This window comes from Archocentrus centrarchus, chromosome 21, assembly GCF_007364275.1.
Source record: "Archocentrus centrarchus isolate MPI-CPG fArcCen1 chromosome 21, fArcCen1, whole genome shotgun sequence".
NCBI lineage: Eukaryota > Metazoa > Chordata > Actinopteri > Cichliformes > Cichlidae > Archocentrus > Archocentrus centrarchus.
This window is the reverse complement of record NC_044366.1, coordinates 28,586,717-28,610,541: the sequence shown is the minus strand read 5'-3', so window position 1 is coordinate 28,610,541 and position 23,825 is coordinate 28,586,717. Positions and strand designations below refer to the sequence as shown.

Here is a 23,825-nt window from a genome sequence, read left to right as displayed (position 1 = left end):
TCCGGTGTCCTGCAGGTTTTAGCTGTGTTCCTGATCCAGCACACCTGAATCACATATAGAAGTCATTATCAGGACTCTGAAGAACTTGACTGCATACTGAGGAGGTAATTCAGCCATTTGATTCAGGTGTGTTGGATCAGGAACACAGCTAAAACCTGCAGGACACCGGCTTTCGAGGCCTGGAGTTGTCCACCCCTGACATAAATGATCAAGTGTATCTTATAACACTACTCACTTTGTTGAATTTATTTCATATTACTTTAGCAACAATACACAAACAACAGAGCTAAAGTAAATAGGGTTTAACCATTAATCTCTACCAATTACCAAACAACCTAGACCACCTGCTAACAGTATTTAAACAGACTAGTATGTTTAGAGGTTATGAGGTGTCCAGGTGACAGTTGATTTATTTATTTTTTTAAAAAGACACGCACTCCTGTTTACATCAGTGGAGCTCAGATGGAGTATGTAAATGATGTTAGGGTCCTGAGAATCAGTATCTCAGTGAGCCTGTCATGGTCAGCTGTACTATTTAGGGAAACTTGAGGCTAAATTCCCAGGTCAAGTACTTGTTAACACTGCATGGCCTGAGAGCAGAAGGGTCTGCAGTGGGTAAGTAAACCACCCAGAATGTGATCTTTATTCATCACTGATCAGCGATGCCAGTGTGGTTAGGTGTCTTTGTAAAACCCAAAGCATATTAAAGAACAATACCCACCACAACAAAAGCCTGTACACCCTGCTGCCATCTGCCAAGTGATCCACCAGTGTACCACTAGACTTCAGAGCAGTTTCCTCAGATTGTGGGATTACTCAGTTTATCCTCCACATTCAAAAACTATGAAAAATAGCATTTTAAATCCATCCATTCACTTCCGCTTATCCTGTTCAGGGTCGCGGGGGAGCTGGAGCCTATCCCAGCTGACATAGGGCGAGAGGCAGGGTACACCCTGTACAGGTCGCCAGCCTGTCGCAGGGCCAACACAGAGAGACAGACAACATCCACACCTATGGGCTATTTAGAGTAGCCAGTTAACCTAACCGCAGTAAGTGCATGTCTTTGGATTGTGGGAGGTAAACGGAGTACCCGGAGGAAAACTCCACAGAGAGAGAGAGGGTGGGGCCTGGGCCAAGGTGGAATCAAACCCAGGCCTTCCAGATGGTATTCTAACTGTGAGGCAGCACTGCTAACCACCATGCTACCATGCACACTTTAAATTACTAACTTATTTATTCATGCTTCTATTATTTTTATATTACTTTTAGATTAATTTTTTTGTTTGTTTGTTTAGGAGCACGAGGGATTGTATCTGCAATGTTTTTGTCCTGCTCAAAAAATTAAAAGAACACTTTTTAATCAGAGTTTAGCATCAAGTACATCAAACTTCTGGGATATTGATCTGGCCAGTTAAGCAGCAGAGGGGGTTGTTAATCATTTTCAGCTACTCTGGTGTTAATAAACAGGTGCACTAGAGGGGCAACAATGAGACAACCCCCAAAACAGGAATGATATTGCAGGTGGAGGCCTCTGACATATTTCTCCTTCATCTTTTCTGACTGTTTGTTCGCTAGTTTTGCATTTGGCTAGGGTCAGTGTCACTACTGGTAGCATGAGGTGATACCTGGATCCTACAGGGGTTGCACAGGTAGTCCACCTCCTCCCGGATGGCACATCAATATGTGCCATTGTCAGAAGATTCCAGCACAGTCTCAAGAGCATGGAGGAGATTCCAGGAGACAGGCAGTTACTAGGAGAGCTGGACAGGGCTGTAGAAGGTCCTTAACCCATCAGCAGGGCTGGTATCTTCTCCTTTGTCCAAGGAGGAACAGGATGAGCACTGCCAGAGCTACAAAATTACCTCCAGCAGGGCACTGGTGTGAATGTCTCTGACCAAACAATCAGAAACAGACTTCATGAGGGGGGCCTGAAGGCCTTCTAGTGGGCCCTGTGCTCACTGCCTGTCAGCATGGACCCGATTACCATTTGCCATAGAATAACAGAACTGACAGGTCCACCACTGCAGCTCTGTGCTTTTCACGGATGACAGCAGGTTCACCCTGAGCACATGTGACAGACGTGAAAGGGTCTGAAGAAGGCATATCCATGGAGGGACACACAGACCTCTACAAGCTGGGCAATGGCACCCTGACTGCCATTACACATTGGGATAAAATCCTGGGACCCATTGTCAGACCCTGCACTGGTGCAGTGGGTCCTGGGTTCCGCCTGATGCACAACAATGCTGAGCCTCATGTAACAAGAGTATGCAGGCAGTTCCTGGAGGATGAAGGAATTGATACCTCGCCAGGAAGAACACCTCTGGGACGTTATGTTTCAGTCCATCCAACACTGCCAGGTTGAACCTCAGACTGTCCAGGAGCTCAGTGATGCCCTGGTCCAGACCTGAGAGGAGATCCCCCAGGACACCCTCAGGTGTCTCATTAGGAGCATGCCCCAACATTGTCAGACATGCATACAAGCATGTGGGGGCCATACAAACTACCGAGTACCATTTCGAGTTGCTGCAAAGAAATTTTGTAAAAATGGACGAGCATACGATGTGATTTTTTCACTTTGATTTTTTCGGGTGTCTTTGAATTCAGCCCTCTGTAGGTGGATAATTTTAATTTCCATCGAACGATGCAGCATCCAGCATTCCTCACACATTACCCAGTCTATATCAGTGGAGATATCCAGCAGATATCCTTTAATTTGTTTGAGGTGTGTGTGCGTGAGTGTGCACGCGTGTGTATATTATATAATATACATAAACAGTACAATACTTACAATTAGATAGTAGCGTGTACATACAGTACATGTGTCCTTCTAGACTGATAAATAGCCAGCCAACAGATATTTTTATTGTTTTTTGCGGAAGATGTTATATGTCAAAATATCTTAAAATGTTAAGTAAGTCCAGATGTCTTAGTCAATTTTTAAAACAGATTAAAGATAAAAATAAAAAGAACCTGAAAGAATAAAAATTCTCATTACAACTTGTTGTAGTGTTTGTGTTTGAACACAGATCCTCTAATCGCATGTTGAAGAGCAGAGGTTTTCGTTAGGCATGCATGTGAGGTATGCTGTTTGTTTTTGCAGAGCTGCAAACAGGATGAGTAATATTTTAGTGGAAAATCAACAGTACCGGTTTTAACAGGTGCACCTTTTTATCACCTTCAGGTGATGTTGAGCTATAGGCAGGTAATTTGAAAGCCATATTATTATGGCTATTAACGCATTTCCCTGAGTACATTCCCCAAACTATAGGCAGTGGTAGACTGAAGTTTGACACTAAGAAACAAATTTAAAATGTTTCTTTATTCTTATAATGTTTAGACTTTGCTGTGGTCTATTGTCAAAGAGCGGTTGACAACAGAAAGTACAGAATCAAAGCAGCAGTTCATCAAAATTATAGAAAATAATAGTTGTAATAAATAATTGTTGCTATGGCTACATTTTTTATTTTCAGTGGGTTGTTTCACTGCTGCTCTGCCAGGAGGTAAAAGCTGTAACATTCACATATATTTGAAAGAGCTGTTTCCATATCCAAAGGAATGTTTGCAAAGTGTGTTCAGGAATAAACCCTGCTGTCTGCCACAAGACTGGCTTAAGATAACATTTGCTTACAGCATTACACAAAATAATATTTGGCTGTTGTACATTTGCACATTTTCTCTGCATTTGTGTATTTTTTATTTTTTTTTTCCCCCCAGGAATGTGTATTTGAGCAGCTTGAGGTCAAGCAGAGCGTCTTCCATGACATAGAGCATATTGTGGGAAAAGACGTCATCCTGAGCAGCTCCACGTCCTGCCTGGTGCCAAGCAAAGTCTTCTCTAAAGTACAGAATAGGAGTCGCTGCCTCGTCTCTCATCCGGTTAGTACTTGTATACGGCTACATTTAGCAGGAACTGTAAACGGACTGCAGTGTGATAACCTGCAAACTGGGTAAGTCAGATCATAATTCATCAGTCATGTACAGCCAGGTCTGTAAGTGGTGCTATTGTCATAATTTTGTGTCTGTACACAAACTCAGTGAAATGGAAATGAAGCAATTAAGATGTGATTAAGGTACATGTATAGATTAATCATTAAGACACTTTTTCTTTTGGAATCCCTCCATTCTCACAGGCTCAGAAGTAAGTGGACAGTTAACTTATTAATTGGTTCAGTGCCATGTGACCTGTTTCATGATTTTGAGAAATTAAGGACATAAAAGAAATAGAGCTGTTTCCTAGTGCTGAATTTGTCTTTGGTAGCTGTTCAGCGGCACTCTCAATAAGCAGTGAAGGATGCCATCATTAAGCTGATGAACCCACTTCTCAGGGAGAAAGCAAACTCTTTTAGGAGTGGCCTGTAACAAAGAGGTTTTTCATAACTTGATTATAGTAATCTGTATTGTTTGGGTATTAAATGTTGGGACACATTTGCACTTTATTAGCACTCAGCAACTTTTTGACATAAACACTCAAAAATGAGAACTCTTAAATATTGATTCTTTATTGAGTATTTTAAGAATTAGTATGGTTCTGTCTTCCAGGCACTTGAGCAGCTACTCGGTGTGTGGCAGGCAGATGCTGTAAAATAAAGAACCAGTGTTAGCCACAAATGTAATTGACATGTGGTTAAGAAAAGTGTGGGTATTGAACTTGTGCAGTGATTGCCAGTATGGGTGTGGATGTAGTACAAGCGGGTTTGTGGTGTAGCAATCACTCACCTGTTTCTTCTTTTGTCTTTCCAGGGTGTGTTCAGGCAAATGTGTCCCCAGGGGTCTGAACACTTTTAAAGGTTCCAGGAGAGACCAAGGAGGAAATTGGGTGGGGGAGTTGCTGGGGATTTTTTTCAGATGTTTTGTAGGGGTATAAGGTTTTATTGTAGATATGGGTTGTGGAGATGGTTGGGTGATGGTTTTAATTATAAATGTTGTTGTATAACTGTTTGTGTATTTTAATAATTTTGGGGAAAATGTGCGATACTCCTGCAAGATGTGTAGCAAGGTTTGGCTCATCAGCAGCTGGGTATAAAAGGGGCTGCTAATTACCCAGTCGTTTTTTGGGGTTTTCTCCCTCTTTACTTGGTTTGGGGTTGCTGGAATGGTCACGCCTGCATCACAAGGCAGCTGAGTTCATTGTTTATGTTTAGCCTTGAGAAATAAAATTACAAAATGTGGACTATAGAAAATAAAGTCTGCCTGCAATGATGAGCCTTGCCGCTCATGGTTGTCTCTGCATCACAGGCCACATAAACAATTTGGTACATTTCTAAAAAGAAGCAATGCTCTGGCCAGTTTAAAAAAACAAAACAAAAAAAAAAGGCCTAAAAGACCATGGATTCAAGTGGATGATGACAGAATTCTTTCCATGGTTAAGAAAAACCTTTAACCACACTTAGCCAAGGCAAGGAAACTCTGAATGAGGTAGGCATATCACTGTCAAACTCAAGAGACATCTTGGATGCCACTACAGAGGATTCACGAGAAACCACAGATTACGCTCAAGAACAAGAAGGCCAGGTCAGACTTTGGCAGAAAACTTGTAATAACGCCAGACTAATTCTAGAAGAAGATTCTTTAAACGGATGAAACCAAGATTAACTAGGAGAAGAGTGATGGGAAGAATATGGAGAAGGGAAGGAACAACTCATGGTCCAATGTATTCCACATCATCTGGCAGACGTGGACATCCGGCATGTGTGGAATACTGTGAATGCACAGTGGAAGAAGTGACATTTCAACAAAGCTATACAGAGAGAGATCCAGGTTGGTTGGAATGCCAGATTGGCAAAGTCCAACTTAAAGATGACTAGAGAGAGCTTTTTTGGCTGCTCCTTTATTCACAAGGGGACGCCACAGCAGGTAGCTCTGCATGTTTGATGAAACCGAGACGTTGAATAAACGTAATTCGGGTGGAGGTTTTCCATCAAGCAGGGTTTTTCAGCAATCAGCATTTATGAATGATGGACGCCAAATATATATCCAACGTCATTTTTACAAGTTTAGATTTAAAATATTTAAAACCAAATATTTTTTTTTACAAGTGAGCTGACAGCAGTGAACTGTATGAACTTCGCAGGGTCAAGTGTGTGTTGGCTGCCTGATAAATAGATTACCTTCACAGCAGTCAGGGTTCAAGACAGAAAAGGGGGAGGGGTTTGCCAAAGTGGTTCAGTTACAGAAGAGAAACGGTAATTTACAAAACACTTTCATTTTTAAGTTATCGTTCAACATGTCATATGGTCTCTGGAGCTTGAAAAAGGCGACTGGACTTCTTTTTGTTTCTTGAAGACGTTTCACCTCTCATCCGAAAGGCTTCTTCAGTTCTCAACCAAATGGTGGAGAGACCCAGGTATTTAAACCCCTGTGGGCGTAGTCCCCTGGAGGTGGTTATGACCCTCTATTGATCATGTGCGTGAACACATGTGCCCAGGTGTGAAGGGGGCGTGGGTCATATTTAATCAGTGGTTTCAGTTGAAACCAATTTAGGACTCCGCTCCATTGTTTCCTGTGGCCTATTGAGGTCACTGGAACAAAGCTCTTGGTTCTTTCAAAGGGATGGCACCTAGCCACTGGTACAGATATGTAGATGACACCTGGGTCAAAATCAAAACCCAAGAAGTAGAAGCCTTCACTCGTCACATTAACTCAGTGGATAAATACATACGTTTTACCAGGGAGAACACCAGAGATAACAAGTTACCATTCCTGGACTGTGCGGTGCTTATCGAGGAAGATGGAAGCCTCAACATTGAAGTTTACCGGAAGCCCACACACCCAGACCAGTATCTCCTCTTTGACTCCCACCACCCTCTGGAACACAAACTTGGGGTGATCAGGACCCTACAACACCGTGCGGAAAGTGTTCCCTCTAAGGCAGAAGGGAAGCATAAGGAACACACACACATTAAGAAAGCCCTCAAAACATGCGGTTACCCCAACTGGGCCTTCATCAAATCAGCTAAGATGCACAGGAATGAAGGCCAAACACAAACTACAGAGAATGGGAAGGACAAGAGGAACAACATTGTCATCCCATATGTGGCAGGCTTGTCAGAGAAACTCAGAAGAATTTTCTCCAAGCATGACATCTCAGTATACTTCAAACCAAGTCACACCCTAAGACAAAAACTGGTTCATCCCAAGGACAAACCCGCCAAACACAAGATCAGCGATGTAGTGTATGCTGTTCAGTGCAGTGAAGAGTGCTCGGACCTCTACATTGGTGAAACCAAACAGCCTCTTCACAAACGAATGGCACAACATAGAAGAGCCACCTCGACAGGACAAGATTCAGCAGTACATCTGCATCTGAAGGAAAAAGGGCACTCTTTTGAGGATGCCAATGTTCACATTTTGGACAGGGAAAACAGATGGTTTGAAAGAGGAGTGAAAGAAGCCATCTATGTCCACTGTGAACAACCATCATTGAACAGAGGAGGTGGATTACGTCACCAACTTTCCCCCGCTTACAGTGCTGTCCTGAGCTCCCTTCCCAGACGTCTCAACCCCCATTCACACCTTTGTTCCAGTGACCTCAATAGGCCACAGGAAACAATGGAGCGGAGTCCTAAATTGGTTTCAACTGAAACCACTGATTAAATATGACCCACGCCCCCTTCACACCTGGGCACATGTGTTCACGCACATGATCAATAGAGGGTCATAACCACCTCCAGGGGACTACGCCCACAGGGGTTTAAATACCTGGGTCTCTCCACCATTTGGTTGAGAACTGAAGAAGCCTTTCGGATGAGAGGTGAAACGTCTTCAAGAAACAAAAAGAAGTCCAGTCGCCTTTTTCAAGCTCCAGAGACTACTATGACCTGGATGACTGAGAATCTACACAGACAACATGTCATATGCTGTGCCAGTAATGTTTTGAGGATATCAGTACACCTACTTTTTTAGAAAAATCATCAGTGGAGGAACACTATGACTGCAAATGGAGGAACTGATGTAGATAATTGCTTTTAGTGTATAAAAAGCCTGTTGTGATCACGGGGCAGTCTAAACAGTGTCCTTTTTGTCTCTTTAGATTTGTAAACATAAAAACTGATTGTTTAGGGGTAACGTTTAACTGTAAGATCCATGTCTGTCTGTCTGTCTGTCTGTCTGTCTGTAGTATGGTAACAACAGTGCACAGTAGTGCTTCCTCATTGAAACAGTAATATCTCTGACAGACTCCAGCTATTAGTTTAGCTTATATGAGGAAATGTAACGTAAACACAGATCCTGCCTATCAGTGAAGTAAACACTGCATAATATATGTTTGTTTTATTCTACCCAGGTAAACCCACCCTACCACGTCAAACTGGTGGAGCTGGTACCTCACCCAGATACGGCAGCAACCGTTATGGACACCACCCATGCTCTGATGACCAAGGTACAAATCATACGCAAAAGATTATGCGTTCCTTGGCACTGTCGTGTCTGAACGTGTTGGACAGATTAAGAATGAAATCAGCATAAGACACTATTAGATTAAGAGCATAAGGAAGCTAAACCTTACAGGCTTAGAATGTGATTGAAAATTGCAAAACGTGGTGAAAAGCTATCAAAACTGGGCCGGTACTGGTGTGATAATATATGTGTTGATAATCAGCCTGGCTCTGAAATTCCTTTTCACGTGAGTTTGATGTTGTTCCAGCCATTTCAGCTTTAGACACTGTGTCGGTTCACTGTAAAGGATTACGTACTGTATTCCAAGCAAGTCTCAACATGCTGAATTTCTTAACAGGAAAACCAGCGACTTCCTTAAAGTATTAAACACACCTTCACGAATGAACTTGGCAGGAATTTAAATAAAGTAACAGCTTAATTTTTCATAACTCAGTACTGTCTTTTAGGAGCTTTTTGCTGTGCTCAGCTTGACTGATTTCTCTTGACTCAGGTTGGCCAGGCACCTGTCCTTCTGAAAAAAGAGATTGATGGCTTTGCCCTAAACAGAGTTCAAGCTGCCATTATTGCAGAGTCATGGAGGCTAGTCCAGGTTAGTTTTGGGGTGTTTTCTGGGCATGTGGGTTGAACTTGTTGCTGAAGAGTTGTTTTTTTTTGTTTTTTTAACATGCACCCCATTTATGTCCTCTACCAATGTTTTTCCTTGTGGATGTCTATTCACCCCTGTTTTATACCCAATTACAAAGATTACAAAGCAACTGGCTGGGATTTGGATTATGCTGGTTGTTGGATACTAAGAATAAGAACAAAGAACTTTTAACAGGTGTTATCTTGCAAAATTTTGTCTCCACTTGAACACAAGCAAGATTGGTAATGAATATTCACAACCTTCAAATGCATGAAAATGGTCATAAATACATGGTACTAATTCTGAATTTTCCAACAAAACCCAGCATTGTTTTACCACAGTATTGCTGGAGTTGAGTTCTAGGTCATGTAATGACAAGAGTGTATGTGTTTTTCCTTGTTTTTACCTCTAGACAAGAGCACCTCAGTCTCAGTCAAGTTTCATGTGGCTGCTGATGGTTTTGTAATAGAGGTGGAAAAGAGGAAGTCCTTGTCAGCTCACCTCTGCTATTATCTCCACAGTCTCCCTCCAAAAAGGAGCACAATGAGAGTAAATGAGCTTTAGCCTCTGATGACAGGCACCATTACATGATCACTCACTGAAGTAAAAGCCTGAATGATAATAAGAGCGATGAGGATGATGACAATTGTGGCTGATGGAACGTTAACTTGAGACGTGTACAGTGTTACATGAACTGGATTTTTATCAATAATTTGATATTAGCTTCAAATACAAAACCGCTGATGCACTCTACTGCCGAAAGTATTTGCTCATCTGCCTTCACACACATATGAACTTAAGTGACATCCCGTTCTCAATCCATAGGGTTTAATATGATGTCAGCCCACCCTTTGCAGCTGTAAAAGCTTCAACTCTTCTGGGAGGTCTTTCCATAAGGTTTAGGAGTGTATTTATGGGAATTTTTGGCCATTCTTCCAGAAGTACATTTGTGAGGTCAGACACGGATGTTGGATGAGAAGGCCTGGCTCACAGTCTCCGCTCTAATTCAGCACAAAGTTGTTCTGTCGGGTTGAGGTCAAGCTCTCTCATCCATGTCTTTATGGACCTGCTTTGTGCACTGCTGTGCAGCCATGTTGGAACAGGAAGGGGCCATCTCCATGAAATTCTGCAAAAAATTGTCCAAAATGTTTTGCTATGTTGAAGCATTAAGAGTTCCTTTCACTGGAACTAAGGGGCCGAGCCCAACTCCTGAAAAACAACCCCACACCATAACCCCCCCCTCCACCAAACTTTACACTTGGCACAATGCAGTCAGACAAGTATCGTTCTCCTGGCAACCGCCAAACCCAGAATCATCCATCAGAGTGCCAGATGGAGAGGTGTGATTTGTCACTCCAGAAAACACGTCTCCACTGCTCTAGAGTCCAGTGGCGGCGTGTTTTACACCACTGCATCTGACACTTTGCATTGTGCTTGGTGATGTAAGGCTTGGATGCAGCTGCTCAGCCATGGAAACCCATTCCATGAAGCTTTCTATGCACTGTTCTTGAGCTAATCTGAAGGCCACATGAAGTTTGGAGGTCTGTAGTGATTGACTCTGCAGAAAGTTGGTGACCTCTGCGCACTATACACCTCAGCATCCGCTGACCCCACGCTCATTTTACGTGGCCTACCACTTCATGTCTGAGTTGCTGTCATTCATTATTTCACAAATGTTTGTAAAAGCAGTCTGCATGCCTAGGTGCTTGGTTTTATATACCTGTGGCCATGGAAGTGACTGGAACACCTGAATTCAATGATTTGGATGGGTGAGTGCATGCAAGCATATTATGTACCCAGGGAATTCAGTCATATAACAATACTTGTAGGTATTTCACCCAAGGCAACAGCTGAAGTTCCCTGTGAAGTTCTCCATGAAACTGCTGCTAGGATACAGACTAAACAGTCAGAGGCACTCTTCATAATTTCAGGAGACTTCTGTCATGTTTCTCTCTCCTCCCACCTGACTGGAGTCACGCAAATTGTTAACTGTCCTACCAGAGAAAATCAAACCCTCGATCTGCTGAACGCCAATGTCAAAGAAGCTTACAGAGCTACTGTCTTACCACCACAGAGGCCATTCTCAACAACTGTGATAGAGATGCAGAAAATCATTTGAACCCACAGCCAACAGGCTTTTCAGTTCTCATACAAGTAGCAGATGAGCTATGCCAGACATATGAATTTCCATCTGGGATCAATAAAGTTATTCTTATTTTTCTTATTCTTAATAAAGGACACATACATTCGAAGAAATGACATTCATGAGGGATAAATGCATTCAGAGAAATGTCTTCTTTAGTAAACTAGTTGGGTTGGTCCATCGCGTGCACTCAACAGAATTCTGTTGATTGCACAATTTACTGGTAATCTAGATGAAAAGTCTGTGCTTGTTTCTTTTGAGTCTGCTCGGTATTGTTTTTCCTGTTGCCAGGTATTTCACCAGTTACTTGAATTGAAGGGCCACAGTAGCCGATGATGTATTGCTGATGATGAGGGGTGCACAACCAGCTTAAAGCTTTTTTTAAATTTTCAAATTCAAATTGTTGCTTCCGTAGTAAAATAAAAATATGGAAGCAGCACAATGATTTGTAGTATTTGACCAGAAGAATGCAAACAAACGATAACAACAGACCCACTGAGTAGTTGTTGCATCTCTGTGGCAAGTGCATTCTCTGAGGCTGCTCACAGTATTAGTGTAATTTGCATTTTCCAAGAAATAAATGACACAAAAGCCTTTAGAGATTATTACCCAGAAGAGCTGACGTCTATGTGACATCTGTACAAGTCATCTTTGCATGCACAGAAAAGGCAAGGGAAGGAAAGCCAATTAATAATTTCCAACACAATCAAATAAACAGTCAGATGTCTGCTTGGTGAATTTGCCTTATTTAAAAGATTTATAGAACAATCAATATGTTGAAATTACAGCTATGGCTAAATTCACAGAGCCCCCAGCAGATTTTTAGATTCTATGTTTTGAACTTTGTGCTGGTACACTGATTTGGCAGTAATAATGCCAGCAATTTATGATACTATTGTAAATGCAGGTGTATTTTAACACTAAATAGCCAAATGCCTTAAATGACAGCTGAACCACTTAAAGAAAAACTTTTATTTGTCATTTTTGAGGTTTTGTGGATTTGTTGCTCTGTTGCAGCTCTCTCTTGCAACAGAGCTTGTTGTTTGTCACAGTTTATACTTTAAGAAGCTCCGGAGTGCTTCAAGAGCAGCTTTGTGGTTCAGCGATAATCCAAGAGGGCCTGCAGTCAGGTGAAAACCCTTGATAGTTCAGTCGTTTCTGAGCCCAAGACGGCAACACTCCCTGTTGCTGAGAATAACACTTCAGTTCTCAGAATGAAAACCTACATCCGGACTTCCACGAAATGCAGCAGAAGCTACTCTTCCACATGACTCCGCGCTGGCTGTAATGCAACATCTGTGTGTAAACCATGTGAAATTCATAATTTTACACAGAACTATGGAAGCTCAGACTTATATCTGCATGATATCTTTATTATGTGTGCATCAGCACTGTGTGAGACTCCTGTTGGGGAAATTATCCCCCCCAAGGGCACCCTTAGACACTAGCTGACAAAAATGGCACATTGCCGTTAAGGTGAAGGAGCACCCAAAGCTTGTCACAAAGCAGCCTGTTCACAGGAACATAGTAATGAAATAAGATGCTTCCTCACATCCAAAAATGATTATAATATCAATGACAATGACAGTGAAGAATGAAAGCAAATTTTAATGTCTAATGCACTGAAATACAGAGCGAAGGAATTCACAGGTATGACCACAAATACTGTAAATAAGCAGGAGAAAAAACTACTACTTCCATCACAGCTCTAAGCTAGTAAAACATACATTTGAATTCTTTTCAACACAGAGTTGAAGCAAAATTACTTCAAACATCACAGATAGCAAATCCTTAACAAGACGGTGCCAGATATGCTTGCTAGAGGTTCGCAGCAAAGCATGCTGAGTTTTTATTTCTAAAAAATTAAAAAGGAAAATAAATAATTCAAGAAAAAAATCCTCAAAATTACAAATGCAATCTGTAAGACCGATTCATGAGATTTACATTTGTTTTGATCATGCCGGTCTTAAATCACCAACATTTTTTTAATTGCCGTAGAACAGATACCGCATGTATTGATAACAGTAATAATTGCTACTGTGCAAGGTGGCTCCCAATAATGGTTTAGTGAGACGCTTAAATTTAACACAGGTGCTCTGACATATTTACGTCTTCCACAGCAATAAATCCTCTTCTCTGTTTTTAAAAATAAATTACTTTAAAAAAACCACACCATGCATTTTGAGCATATTTTGAGTATTGTCCATGTAAATGTGAGGATAAACCTGCCCAATTGTGAAATTTGATATATGGGTAAATGTCCAACATGTTCCTCCACCACAATGGTTCTCAGAAGAGGACACATTCTCCATGACAAACAGGGCTTTCTGTTTTTGTCCACTGTGTGCCTAAAATGACACTTTAAATTGGGTTTGGTGGGATTCTCACATTATGCTTGATATCATTTAATAAAAATCTTCTTACATTAGAAAACTACGGTCAGTTTCATCTCCAAGCTGCCCGTCTTTAACGTCACTTACCTTCTGTATCTTACACCTTTCAGTTCTGGTTTTCTGCGTGTCATTCATTTGTGTGGCTACAGCTGTCCTGCTAATCAAATGAACTTGATTAATTGATTATCAATAAGTGTGACCACCTCTACTGAAGCAGAACTTTTGGCACTTTGCCGTTCTGGAGCATTCAGGTGTGCATTAACGCAATGCCACTGAGGAAAGAGATCAACAGTCTTAGAAAACTTTGAAAAGCAATTGTTGCTGTCCATCATTCTGGGAAGGGTTGTTAGGCCATTTTCAAATGAAGTCCATCAAAAATTATTTACAAATGGAAAACATTCAAGACCGTTGACCAGTTCTCAGAGAATCTGCAATAAACACAGGGGACTCTACAGGCAGTTAGCATGTTAATTGTTCATGAAGGTTAATGAAAGTACAATTAGAGAAATACTGAACAAGTATGGCTTGTTTAGAAGGGTTACCAGCAAAAAGCCTCTTCTCTCTAAAGAGAACACGGCAGCACAGCTCAGGTTTGCAAACCTGCGGCTGAACAAACCACAAGACTTCAGGAAGAACGTCCAAAGTGAAACCAAACACAGCCCATCAGCACAAACACGTTATACCAGCTGACAAGCACGGTGGTTCAGGGGTGACGATTCAGTCATTAAGTCGACCATGAACCTCTCTGTATACTAAAGAATTGTAGAGTCAAATATGAGGCCATCTGTCCGACAGCTAAAGCTTCATCAGAATGGAAAAGGAAAAGAATCAAGGTGCTTCAGTCAGAGTCCAGACCTCAAGCTGCTTGAAATGCTGTGGTGGGACCTTAAGAGAGCTGTGCATAAATAAATGCCCTTCTGTTGAAGTGTGTTATTTTCACCATTGTCACCATGGTGCATAAATAACGAGAAGCACTCTGATAGTGCAAACCTCCACCGAAGCAGCTCACTCTCTGGGAGTATTTAGTTTCAAGGGAACAGTGTTTTATTTTGCATATATTCATTTTGTTTTACTTGTTCTTTTTAAACATACTTGACAGATATTCACTTTGATTACACAAACATTACATAGGAGCAGATCATGATAATAGGCACTGATTTAGCTCATTCTCTTTCTCTTAATACTTTCTTTAAAGATAAAACATGTTTTGGGGTCAACTTGAAAGAAAGGCAGATGTGAAATGTGAGGTCAGAGGTCAAAGGTGAGGTGATATTTGGATGTAAACTATAATGTGATATTTAGAATCCCCATATACCAGTATCATTTCCTAAATGTTACCAATACAAACAAAGGCATCAGAATTTTAAGCACTTTTAAAGATAAAAGACTTTTCTGAACGTTTGACCTTGAAGGAGAGGTCAGAGGTCAAATGTGACATGATTTTTAAATCTTTATATCTTCCTAAATATTGACAGCACACACTACACTTGTAAGAATCATAGTTTCTACGTTATAAGGCTTTTTGTCAATTTTAAACCAATAAATCATTAAGTTGGCCTTGAAGACCTTTGATGGATGTAAGCCAGATTTTAATGAACTGTTAACATGACCCCACTCTGCACCCCTACATGGCTTTTTTTTCAAACAATCGTGTTTACAGACAGAGTGACACACAAGCACTAAAAATATAACCTCCTTGGTGGAGGTACTAAGCAGATCAAGTGCTGATCAGTTTGTGTGTCATGCAGAGTTGTAAAATGTGAGAGAAAGTGTTTCCTTTTATTTATTCAGGTTTGTTACCCAGCAATGATTTTCCTTCCAGTGTAAAGATCACATCCTGTTCTCTGTAGACCAGCGTTTTCAAAACAGTTTTAAAAAATACCTATTTGCTGTAATCGTCCTCCATTAAAGATCAAGAAATCAAATATGAACAAAAGTTCGGTATTGAGTATCAAAGCTTTTGGCCTGAGTGTGATTTTGTGATCCTTCTTACGTAACAGGAAACTTCCACAGCCTACCCACCCACCCACACACACACACACACACACACACACACACACACACACACACAGAGAAAATGGTCCTTGAGTTGAGGCCAGCGCTGGAAAGCAGAGTGGCTGAGAAAGCAGCTCATTGCCCCCAGTGATTACAGTGGAGAAAAGACCCCACCCCACCATCCCTGTTTTCTCAGATAACAGACTCGTTGTTGGACGCAGGAGCCAAACAAAGACGACCCTGTCGCCTCTCCTCTTGCTCACCGTGCTCTTTGTATCTGGGCTTTTATTTCCTCTGTGGTTGGCCAACAGGTATCCGTAAACCAAAGTTACCTGAACCATTTTCAGCCAGCCTCCTCTCTCTGCATAATCCTGAGGACACTGAATTGGCTGATTAAGGAGCCTTTATATGGTTGGAGTAGTCTGCTGGGATCAATGGGAATTTGGTTTTTCCATAAATAATAGGGAGTAAAAGTCGTGACTTTGTTGAATTACTAGGAAAAACATGTAAGTTCTTCATACATCCTCAGACCTAAGCTAACTCTATCCTGCAGTCTGTTACTGCGTGTAGCACTATCACCATCATGAGCTCAGTAATGGTTGGCTCAGGGTTGATCTATGAAATCTTTTAAACTCTCATGACAGATAAAACAGTTTGTCTTCAAAGCCGAGATCTAAATTTACCGGCAAATATATGCAGAATACAAATGGATACTAATTAAGATCATCAGTCAATTCAGTAGAATGAACTTAAGTGTTTTTTTTTTTTTCCTGACTTACTCCATTAGGATGGTTTTATCTCTGTGAAGGATATCGACCTGGTGATGTCAGAGGGACTAGGAATGCGTTACGCCTTGATAGGTCCCATGGAAACAATGCACCTCAATGCACCTAAAGGTAAATTTCCCCATTTGTATTTCTTGCTCACATATGTATATATAGATTTTGATAATTTTTTTTAACTCTGTCCCAAAAAACAGACAATTCAACAATTCCAGCAATCAGTGTGAATCTACAACCTTATGTACATTGTGGGAAATAACCACTAATAACCCCAGGCAAAGACTGCAATAAATAATCACAGAAAGCCTGACTAAGAGTGATGAAAGTAATTCACTAGTTACATAAAATTGTGAAAGAATGAACTGTGGCGTAGCGTTACATACGTGTCTCTGCACAAAATACATGTACGGTACCACACTGTGGCATCTCTTTGTGTGTCAGAGAGAGAGTGAAACCTCAGCAAGATGGAGAATATCAAAGGGGAGTGCGAAACCCAGAGAGTAACCCTGGCTGTGTATACACACACACACACACACAGAGTGCACTTTGGCTGAACAAAGCAGTCTTTTGATGGGTAACGATGAATGCTCTCCCTCACACCAGTCATCCAAAACTCACAGAACCCACCTCGCAGCCTTCAGACCTGGTGCCAACTCTACCTGTAGTTACAGTACTAAACTTTTTACTGACTTTTTTTTTTCTGTTCAGGAAGCATCATATTCTCAAAAGAATGCTATGACCTTACCCCTGTTGTGTCTTGAAGTCCTTAAGTCAGTCCGATCAGATACTGGAGCACTCAGGCTCCCTGTCTCTGTCTTCCTACTCTACCTAAATGTCCTGGCTTTTGTTAACCATGTGTGTGCACAGAAGACTGTCCTTTAAAGGAGTCATCCACTAAAAAAAAAACCCTGCCTGTAGTCTTGAAGAATGGCTCATAGGTGGAGTTGATGTATTCAAATATTGATGCAGTTTCACAGAAAATAACTTTTTTTTTTTTGCTGAAACATTTTTAAACACACTATAGTAAGGTCAGCTTGTCCAACAGTCAGCTGAAGGTGCACAAATTGTTGCATAAAAAAAGTACAACTAACAGTGCCAGAAACAATGTAAGGTAAGGAGCACAGAGACGTACAGCAGAGAAGTGACTTATGGAGAGAAGAAAAGTTTCTGTGGATAATTTTTTCACTTTTTGCAAATTGGGTGACGTTGTGTAGCTTGCTTCTTTTTTTCACAAACTGCTGCTGTAATCAGATTGGAGTCACCGTGGTTACATTAATATCCAGTCTTTTCTTTTCTTCGCTTCCTTTCAAGGCAACAGGCTACAGAGACTTTGCCTAACAACATAACCTGAGACACATGAAATCAGATTAAACAGATCATCAACATGCTTCTTTTTTTTTAAAAAATAAAAATGATTTTTTTTATTCAACAAACAATTTGCTTCTTTAGAACACAAAAGCTTTTGCATAATGATAGAAGAAATGGGTATTAAAATGAGTCAAAGGTCACAAGAGTTTTGACCTGTATCAACTTGAAATCTGTGACTTTCCACTCATTTTCACCCCATGCAGAAATCATGCTGCCATCTATACCTGTGTGTACCAGAGCCATGTTTAATATGGTGATAGTGAGGCATCACATACAAAATATGCAAGCAAAAAAGTTCAAAAAGGCAAAGGGCCTGAAACAACACTTAGATTTTGCTCCCACACAGGATGTTTGGTTGAAGGTAGATGATAGTTATCACACTGTTGTGTCATATTAATGTGTCCCCCTAGGCTTTATGTAAACAGTAAGCATTTTCTAGCTACACCATTGTCACGTGTTGGATTTAAAACTTTCCTGAAGTACTGCAAATGAAAACTTTCACAATCCTTTTTTTTTTTTTTTTTTTGGCTTGTTTGAATAAGGTCCCACACTTTGAAAATGTTTTGCGAAACTTCAGTGTGAACAAAGTATTTTAAATTGTGCCCCTCTGATCCACCTTAATTAAAAGGCTGGTGTGAAGTAGTGTAGGCACATCTTCTTTTTTTTTTTTTTTTTAATCCCACCTTGCATCACACTTGCTGACATATCTCTGTAGTGCTTAAAATGTCTATCCCTCACTTATTACGTTTCTTATCACAGGAATGTCAACAAACCATACTGCTGGCTCGCTTTATGATACTTTTAGCCCGGTCGTTGTCATTGTTATGAGCCCTGTGTTGCCTCTTTGACTGATTATTAACTGTGAGATGTTGTCTTTTTTTTTTTCTACATCCAACCAAAGACACACTACTCTGTATTTAGAGAAAAGTGCATTTTCATAAGCAGTCAGCTGTCAGTAACCCAACAAGCTCATAACATTATCAGATATTACGCATGTTGCTGATATTTTAGAAAAGAGCAGCAGTGGACACTTAAAATGGTACAAACTGTAGATTTGATAGAAAATTAAATCCAACATCTCTTTAAATTTATCAGAGAACCTGATGCAGAGCTTGATTTAACTTTTGTTCACTGCTACACTGTGACATTAATTACATGTTACTACTAGTTTTTTAGTGAGCAGTGAATACTTCTTATCATTTCATATATGCATGTCTCAGGGATTGGTTACATATAGGATTCTTCATCATTTAGCTCCACCCACTTTAACACTTCTATGACTAGATTTCACTATACTGATGCACTGAAATAAAGTAATGTGCAAAAGTCGAGAGCCACCCCTCATGCCAAAGATGGCACAGTTGATGGACATAAAATAGTATTTTTGCACCAATGAGGTGATTCCCAAAAATAGATGATATGTGAAAATATGACATATCATGATGTGCAGTGTGTGTCCTTGAAAAATTGGAGGAAACTGGCCAAGTGGAGGACAAAAGAAGAAGCAGCAGGCCTGAAAAACTATCTACAGCAGATAAGCAGTATCTGAAAGTCATGACTTTAGGAAATACTGGAAAAAGGGACCTGAGCAATGCATCTGGCCTTGCAGCTGAGCCATACTATTCACCAAAGCATCATCAAAAATGGTCTTAGTGGAAGGTGTCAAGAAGCTGTTCTTAAGAAAGGGGGGGGGAAGGCTGAGGTATGCCACATTATACAAGTACTGGACTGAAAATCAGTGGCAACAGGTCTGATGGAGGGATGAATCCAAATTTGACATTTTTGGTTCAAATTGTCATCAGTATGTACACAGGAGGTCAGGGAAGCGGTACAACAGTGAGTGTCTGCAGCCATCAAAACACAGTGGAGGCTCTGTCATGGTTTGTAGCTGCATTTTAGCCAGTGGTGTCAAAACTTATAAGTACCATCCACCATCCAGTACCAGCTGGAAAGTGTCTGAGTGTCGTCAACATGACAATGATCCCAAACTCACTGCCAATGCAGTAAAAGCATACCTGGATAGAAAAACACACAGTGGAACACCATCAGTCATGGACTGGTCTCCCCAGAGCCTGGACCTCTGGGGAGACCAGCGGTCCAGGCAAGCAGTCTCAGCTGTCTCAGTTGCAAGCAGTGTGGGATCATCTTGACAGAGAACAGAACAAAAGGCAGAAACATCCAGAGAAGAGCTTTGAATGTCATTCAAGAAGCCTGGAGAATTATTCCTGAAGACTACTTAAAGAAATTATAAGAAAGCTGCCTCAGAGAGTTCAGGCTGTAGTACAGAATAAAGGTAGTTGTACCAAACGGTGTGCAAGCCTTCTGTTTGCAAGGGGCAGCCAATAAGAGGACAGTTGGCTTAAAGGAAGGGTGAAAGGAGCTAAAATAGCTTGTTTCTCACATAGGCTGAACTGGGGGCTACACCCAGGCTTAGTGTAATAGCAGCTGTGAGTCATGCAAAAATAAGGAGCTGCAAATGAGCATAATAGGTCCACTTGAAACAGCAACATGTAATAATGCTCAACAGGGGACTGGTGTTGGAAATTACCTTTGGCATATGTGTAGTAAATGTCTAGTATACTGGATACTACCCCAACCCTTAGAAATACACTGTAATAGCTGGCTTCCTGAACCCATTTATTTTAATCTTTTAAAGTAAATCAGTCATTTATTAGCCAAAATGTGTGTTGGCTACATTACAAATGAGTCACTAAAGATTAATAAATAAGAGATCAGCTTCAATGAACAGCACTAAAAGTTAAACAAACACGGAAAGTGTCAAAGCAGGACCTAGGTGTTATTTATGAGGCATTTAACATTGAGAAAGAGGAAATTCATTACTAAATATTAGTGGTATTGATGCTTCATTTCACAGCAGTTCTACAAATTAAAACAGAGAGACATACTGTTGGGCCGCTTGCAGAGGAGCTAACATGTACATTTCTCTAAACATGAAGCTTGTGTCAAAGTTCCAAACTAGCAGAAGAAAATCACTTAGATGAAAAACTATAAAACAAACTTCCATGTGAATACCACAGCAGCACCTGTGCCCATTCACTTGTAATCTAGGGAAGCATGTTTCTGTCTCTGTTACTGTAGCAGTTACACAGTTTTCACACAACTTCAGAGAAAGTTTTTGTGCCATTAATATCTTTAAGTCTTTTTGGTACTTTAAATAAAGATGATCTATATCTAAAAGGTGACAGCAGCTTTTTGGAGACCGGTGCTGATCAAGCTGTCCTTCCCCATCACTGAACAGCTGTCCCCTCCCTCCCAACAGGTTTGGAAGACTACATGAGCCGATACGGTGAAAATATAACGAGGGTCCTGTCTTCCTTTGGGCCTGTGCCTGACTTCTGTGGTGAAGGAGCCAAGAGCATCATTAATGTGAGTGTGATGGTTAAAGAGATGTAATTTCAACTGAAACTGTGCCTCAGTAAATACACTAATTTATGGGATCTTATGATGTATAAATCTAAACTGTAGCCATAACCGTAAACATCATTTAAGCCTCATCTAATTGAAAATACTACAAAGACAACATGTTAATGGTTGACAATAAGAAATGTTATTAATGGGGCCTGTTTCCAGCTGTGCTTCATAGCCTCATATTTAAAATTCTCTGGAAGAATTAGTTTTGAAAGTATATTTTCTCTATTTTACTTGATCTGGGATTTCAGCTGCAAAAACCTCTGAGCCTCCTTTGTCTTATTTTTAAATTTATAATCCATGTTTTGAACGACTGACAGGTCCGATCTCCATTTTAGTGTCCGGCCTCCTTGACTACAATTTATGTTCAGATTCTCAGAATCCTTTATGATATTGGATATTGATAAAACCCAATTTCTTTGCCATGTTACACTGAGAGACGGTTTTCTTAAGTTTTCCTACCTAGTCTCTCACAGAGTGGTGGACCTCATTCCATCTTTACTAGTGAAAGACTGAGCTTCTCTCGAATACAGTTTTATACCTAAATAAGTTACCAATAAAACAAATGAGTTGTGAGATGTCCGATCATGGGGTTTATACATATATTAGCTTGATTTATTATTTCTTTTGTTATTTATTATGTCTTTAGCTATGCATGAGTGAAATTCAGCAGTTCTGTGCCATAAAGCTTTCTCCTAAGTAGACATTAGTTGGTCACGTGCTCTCACAGGCTGTTAAAATGTTAGCCACAGAAGGTCACCGTGTGAGGACACCCTAAGCTGGAGCAATAAATAGTTTAAGGTGAACTAGTTTGGAGGACAACAGCAGCAGTTGGTAACAATAAGTTGTGGGAGTCTGATCTTGGTCACTTGAAGAGTCACAACATGTTCATGTTTCGCTTCAGTTCTGATTGTGCAGTTAGATTTGCTGTGAAAGGTTTGGATAAACTTGCACGCAGACAAATCTGAGTTCAAAGGGAGGAAGAGCTGAGGCGCTGAATGGCATCAAGTATCATCAGCACAGTGATTAGAGTTATACGCAGTACACCTGCATGAATATGGTGGATGTCATTTGCTACAGAGCTGTAAAAGAGTGAGTGACTGGCAAACACACCGGAAACAGCTGCTAGCTCACACACTGACCCATTCTTGACCCGCAGAAAGACGTGCAAACTGCAAAAGTATGATGTTACCAGGCTCCAACTGTTATCCTCCCACAGCGTTGGCAGAATGGAAATGTTAAAGTATCATACAGGAAGCTTAAAAATGATCACATCTTATTCAAGAGAACAATAATGTCACGTGTCAACAACTTCCTTACACCACTTAGAAATCAGAAAGCTTTTTAATAAAAAGTGTAACAAAGGGATCGTGCATTGTCAGACTTTATGCATACAGCAAAATTACTGCACATCTAGTAATGCTGTGTGCTAGTAAGAAGTTTCCCCCAAGAAGCTGCAAACATACCGAGCTTCACACCAACTGGTAGGAGTTTCCGGTGCTGCAACAATGTTGCCTCAACTAATCAGACCCTGATTTCTGTGGTATCTCTGATATTTCTCTGCATCAAGTGCCCTAGAGTGTGCTCATAATGAACACAGTGTATAGCTCTTGTTTTACATGGTGGAATTAATTTTTGTATGGACTAAAAATCCCCAACATTTTCTAGTGTCTAAGAAACTCAACTTTCAGGTGTCACGTCACCTAAAGACCTTCACATAGCTTTCCTTCTGTGCCGTCCTCAGGAGATGTGTGAGCTGATTCCCAGTGACCAGCAGCATCTGTCAGCCAGGCAGGAGAGGAGGGACCAGTTCCTCATGCGTCTGGCCAAACTGAAGGAGGACTGCTAAGCTCGGGGTCCAAACTCAAGCACACTTCTGACTATGACTGTTGGCTGAGAGCATTTTATTTCTAGTTATGAGAAATTCCATAAACTCAGTAAGAGATTTTTTTTAACCTTCTTTTACTTTGTTAAATGTAATGCCAGCGCAACAACGGAATAAACGAAGCAAACGGTTAAATGTAGTCGAGATAGGATTGTTGATTTCAGCATGATGGTGAAGATCTGTTAAAGCACAAACACAATGACTGAAAAGGGCTTTTTTTTTAAATCAGTAATGAACAATCTTCCTTATATGATGAGTTCTACCAATATTAGAACATAACCGTGGATCTACTACCCATTATGAATACAGTTATAACCAATATTTTTTCCTCTAAATCTACAGCATGTTTTAACTACTCTACATCCTGGTTACAAGACTAACTGTGGTAAAAATGTGAAAACATTGATGTCACTCAGCCACATTAATGGTCTCTTGTGTAAACAAATTTCTTGAAAATGTGAATCAGTGTTTTGATTAATAAAAATAATGCAATCATGCATTTATGTAATTGTTTTGATAGCCACACAAAAGGGGGGGGGGGGTGTTTTTGTGATCCTAATAATAAGGAGAAATTAAATGAAGACATTTGACTACATATTTCTGGACTGAGTGCTCTCTGTTGCCCGCCACCATGTGCTTGCATAATGGTTACGGTTAAGTTCCTGAATGATAAGGAAACGCATCACGAGTGCTGCTTGAGCTGGCTGTGGCAGATTTTAATTTCACATTGATATATGTCCAGTAGTGACAATCATATATCACACTCTGGGGTTTCTGAAAGGTGACATGTTCTGGTTCAGGTGTGTGT

At 40.7% G+C, this 23,825-nt stretch overlaps 1 protein-coding gene across 1 annotated transcript in view; it reads left to right on the top strand.

Annotated features, from left to right (window-relative positions):
* cryl1 (crystallin, lambda 1) overlaps nt 1-23,514 on the top strand; it is a 29,275-nt gene extending 5,761 nt beyond the window's left edge. The window contains exons 4-9 of the mRNA XM_030757515.1: nt 3,718-3,879; nt 8,285-8,380; nt 8,888-8,986; nt 16,341-16,449; nt 20,984-21,090; nt 22,877-23,514. Coding sequence (XP_030613375.1) covers nt 3,718-3,879; nt 8,285-8,380; nt 8,888-8,986; nt 16,341-16,449; nt 20,984-21,090; nt 22,877-22,981 — 678 coding nt within the window. The 3' untranslated portion in view covers nt 22,982-23,514. The remainder of the gene's footprint in view (nt 1-3,717; nt 3,880-8,284; nt 8,381-8,887; nt 8,987-16,340; nt 16,450-20,983; nt 21,091-22,876) is intronic.
* The last annotated feature ends 311 nt before the right edge of the window (nt 23,515-23,825 follow it).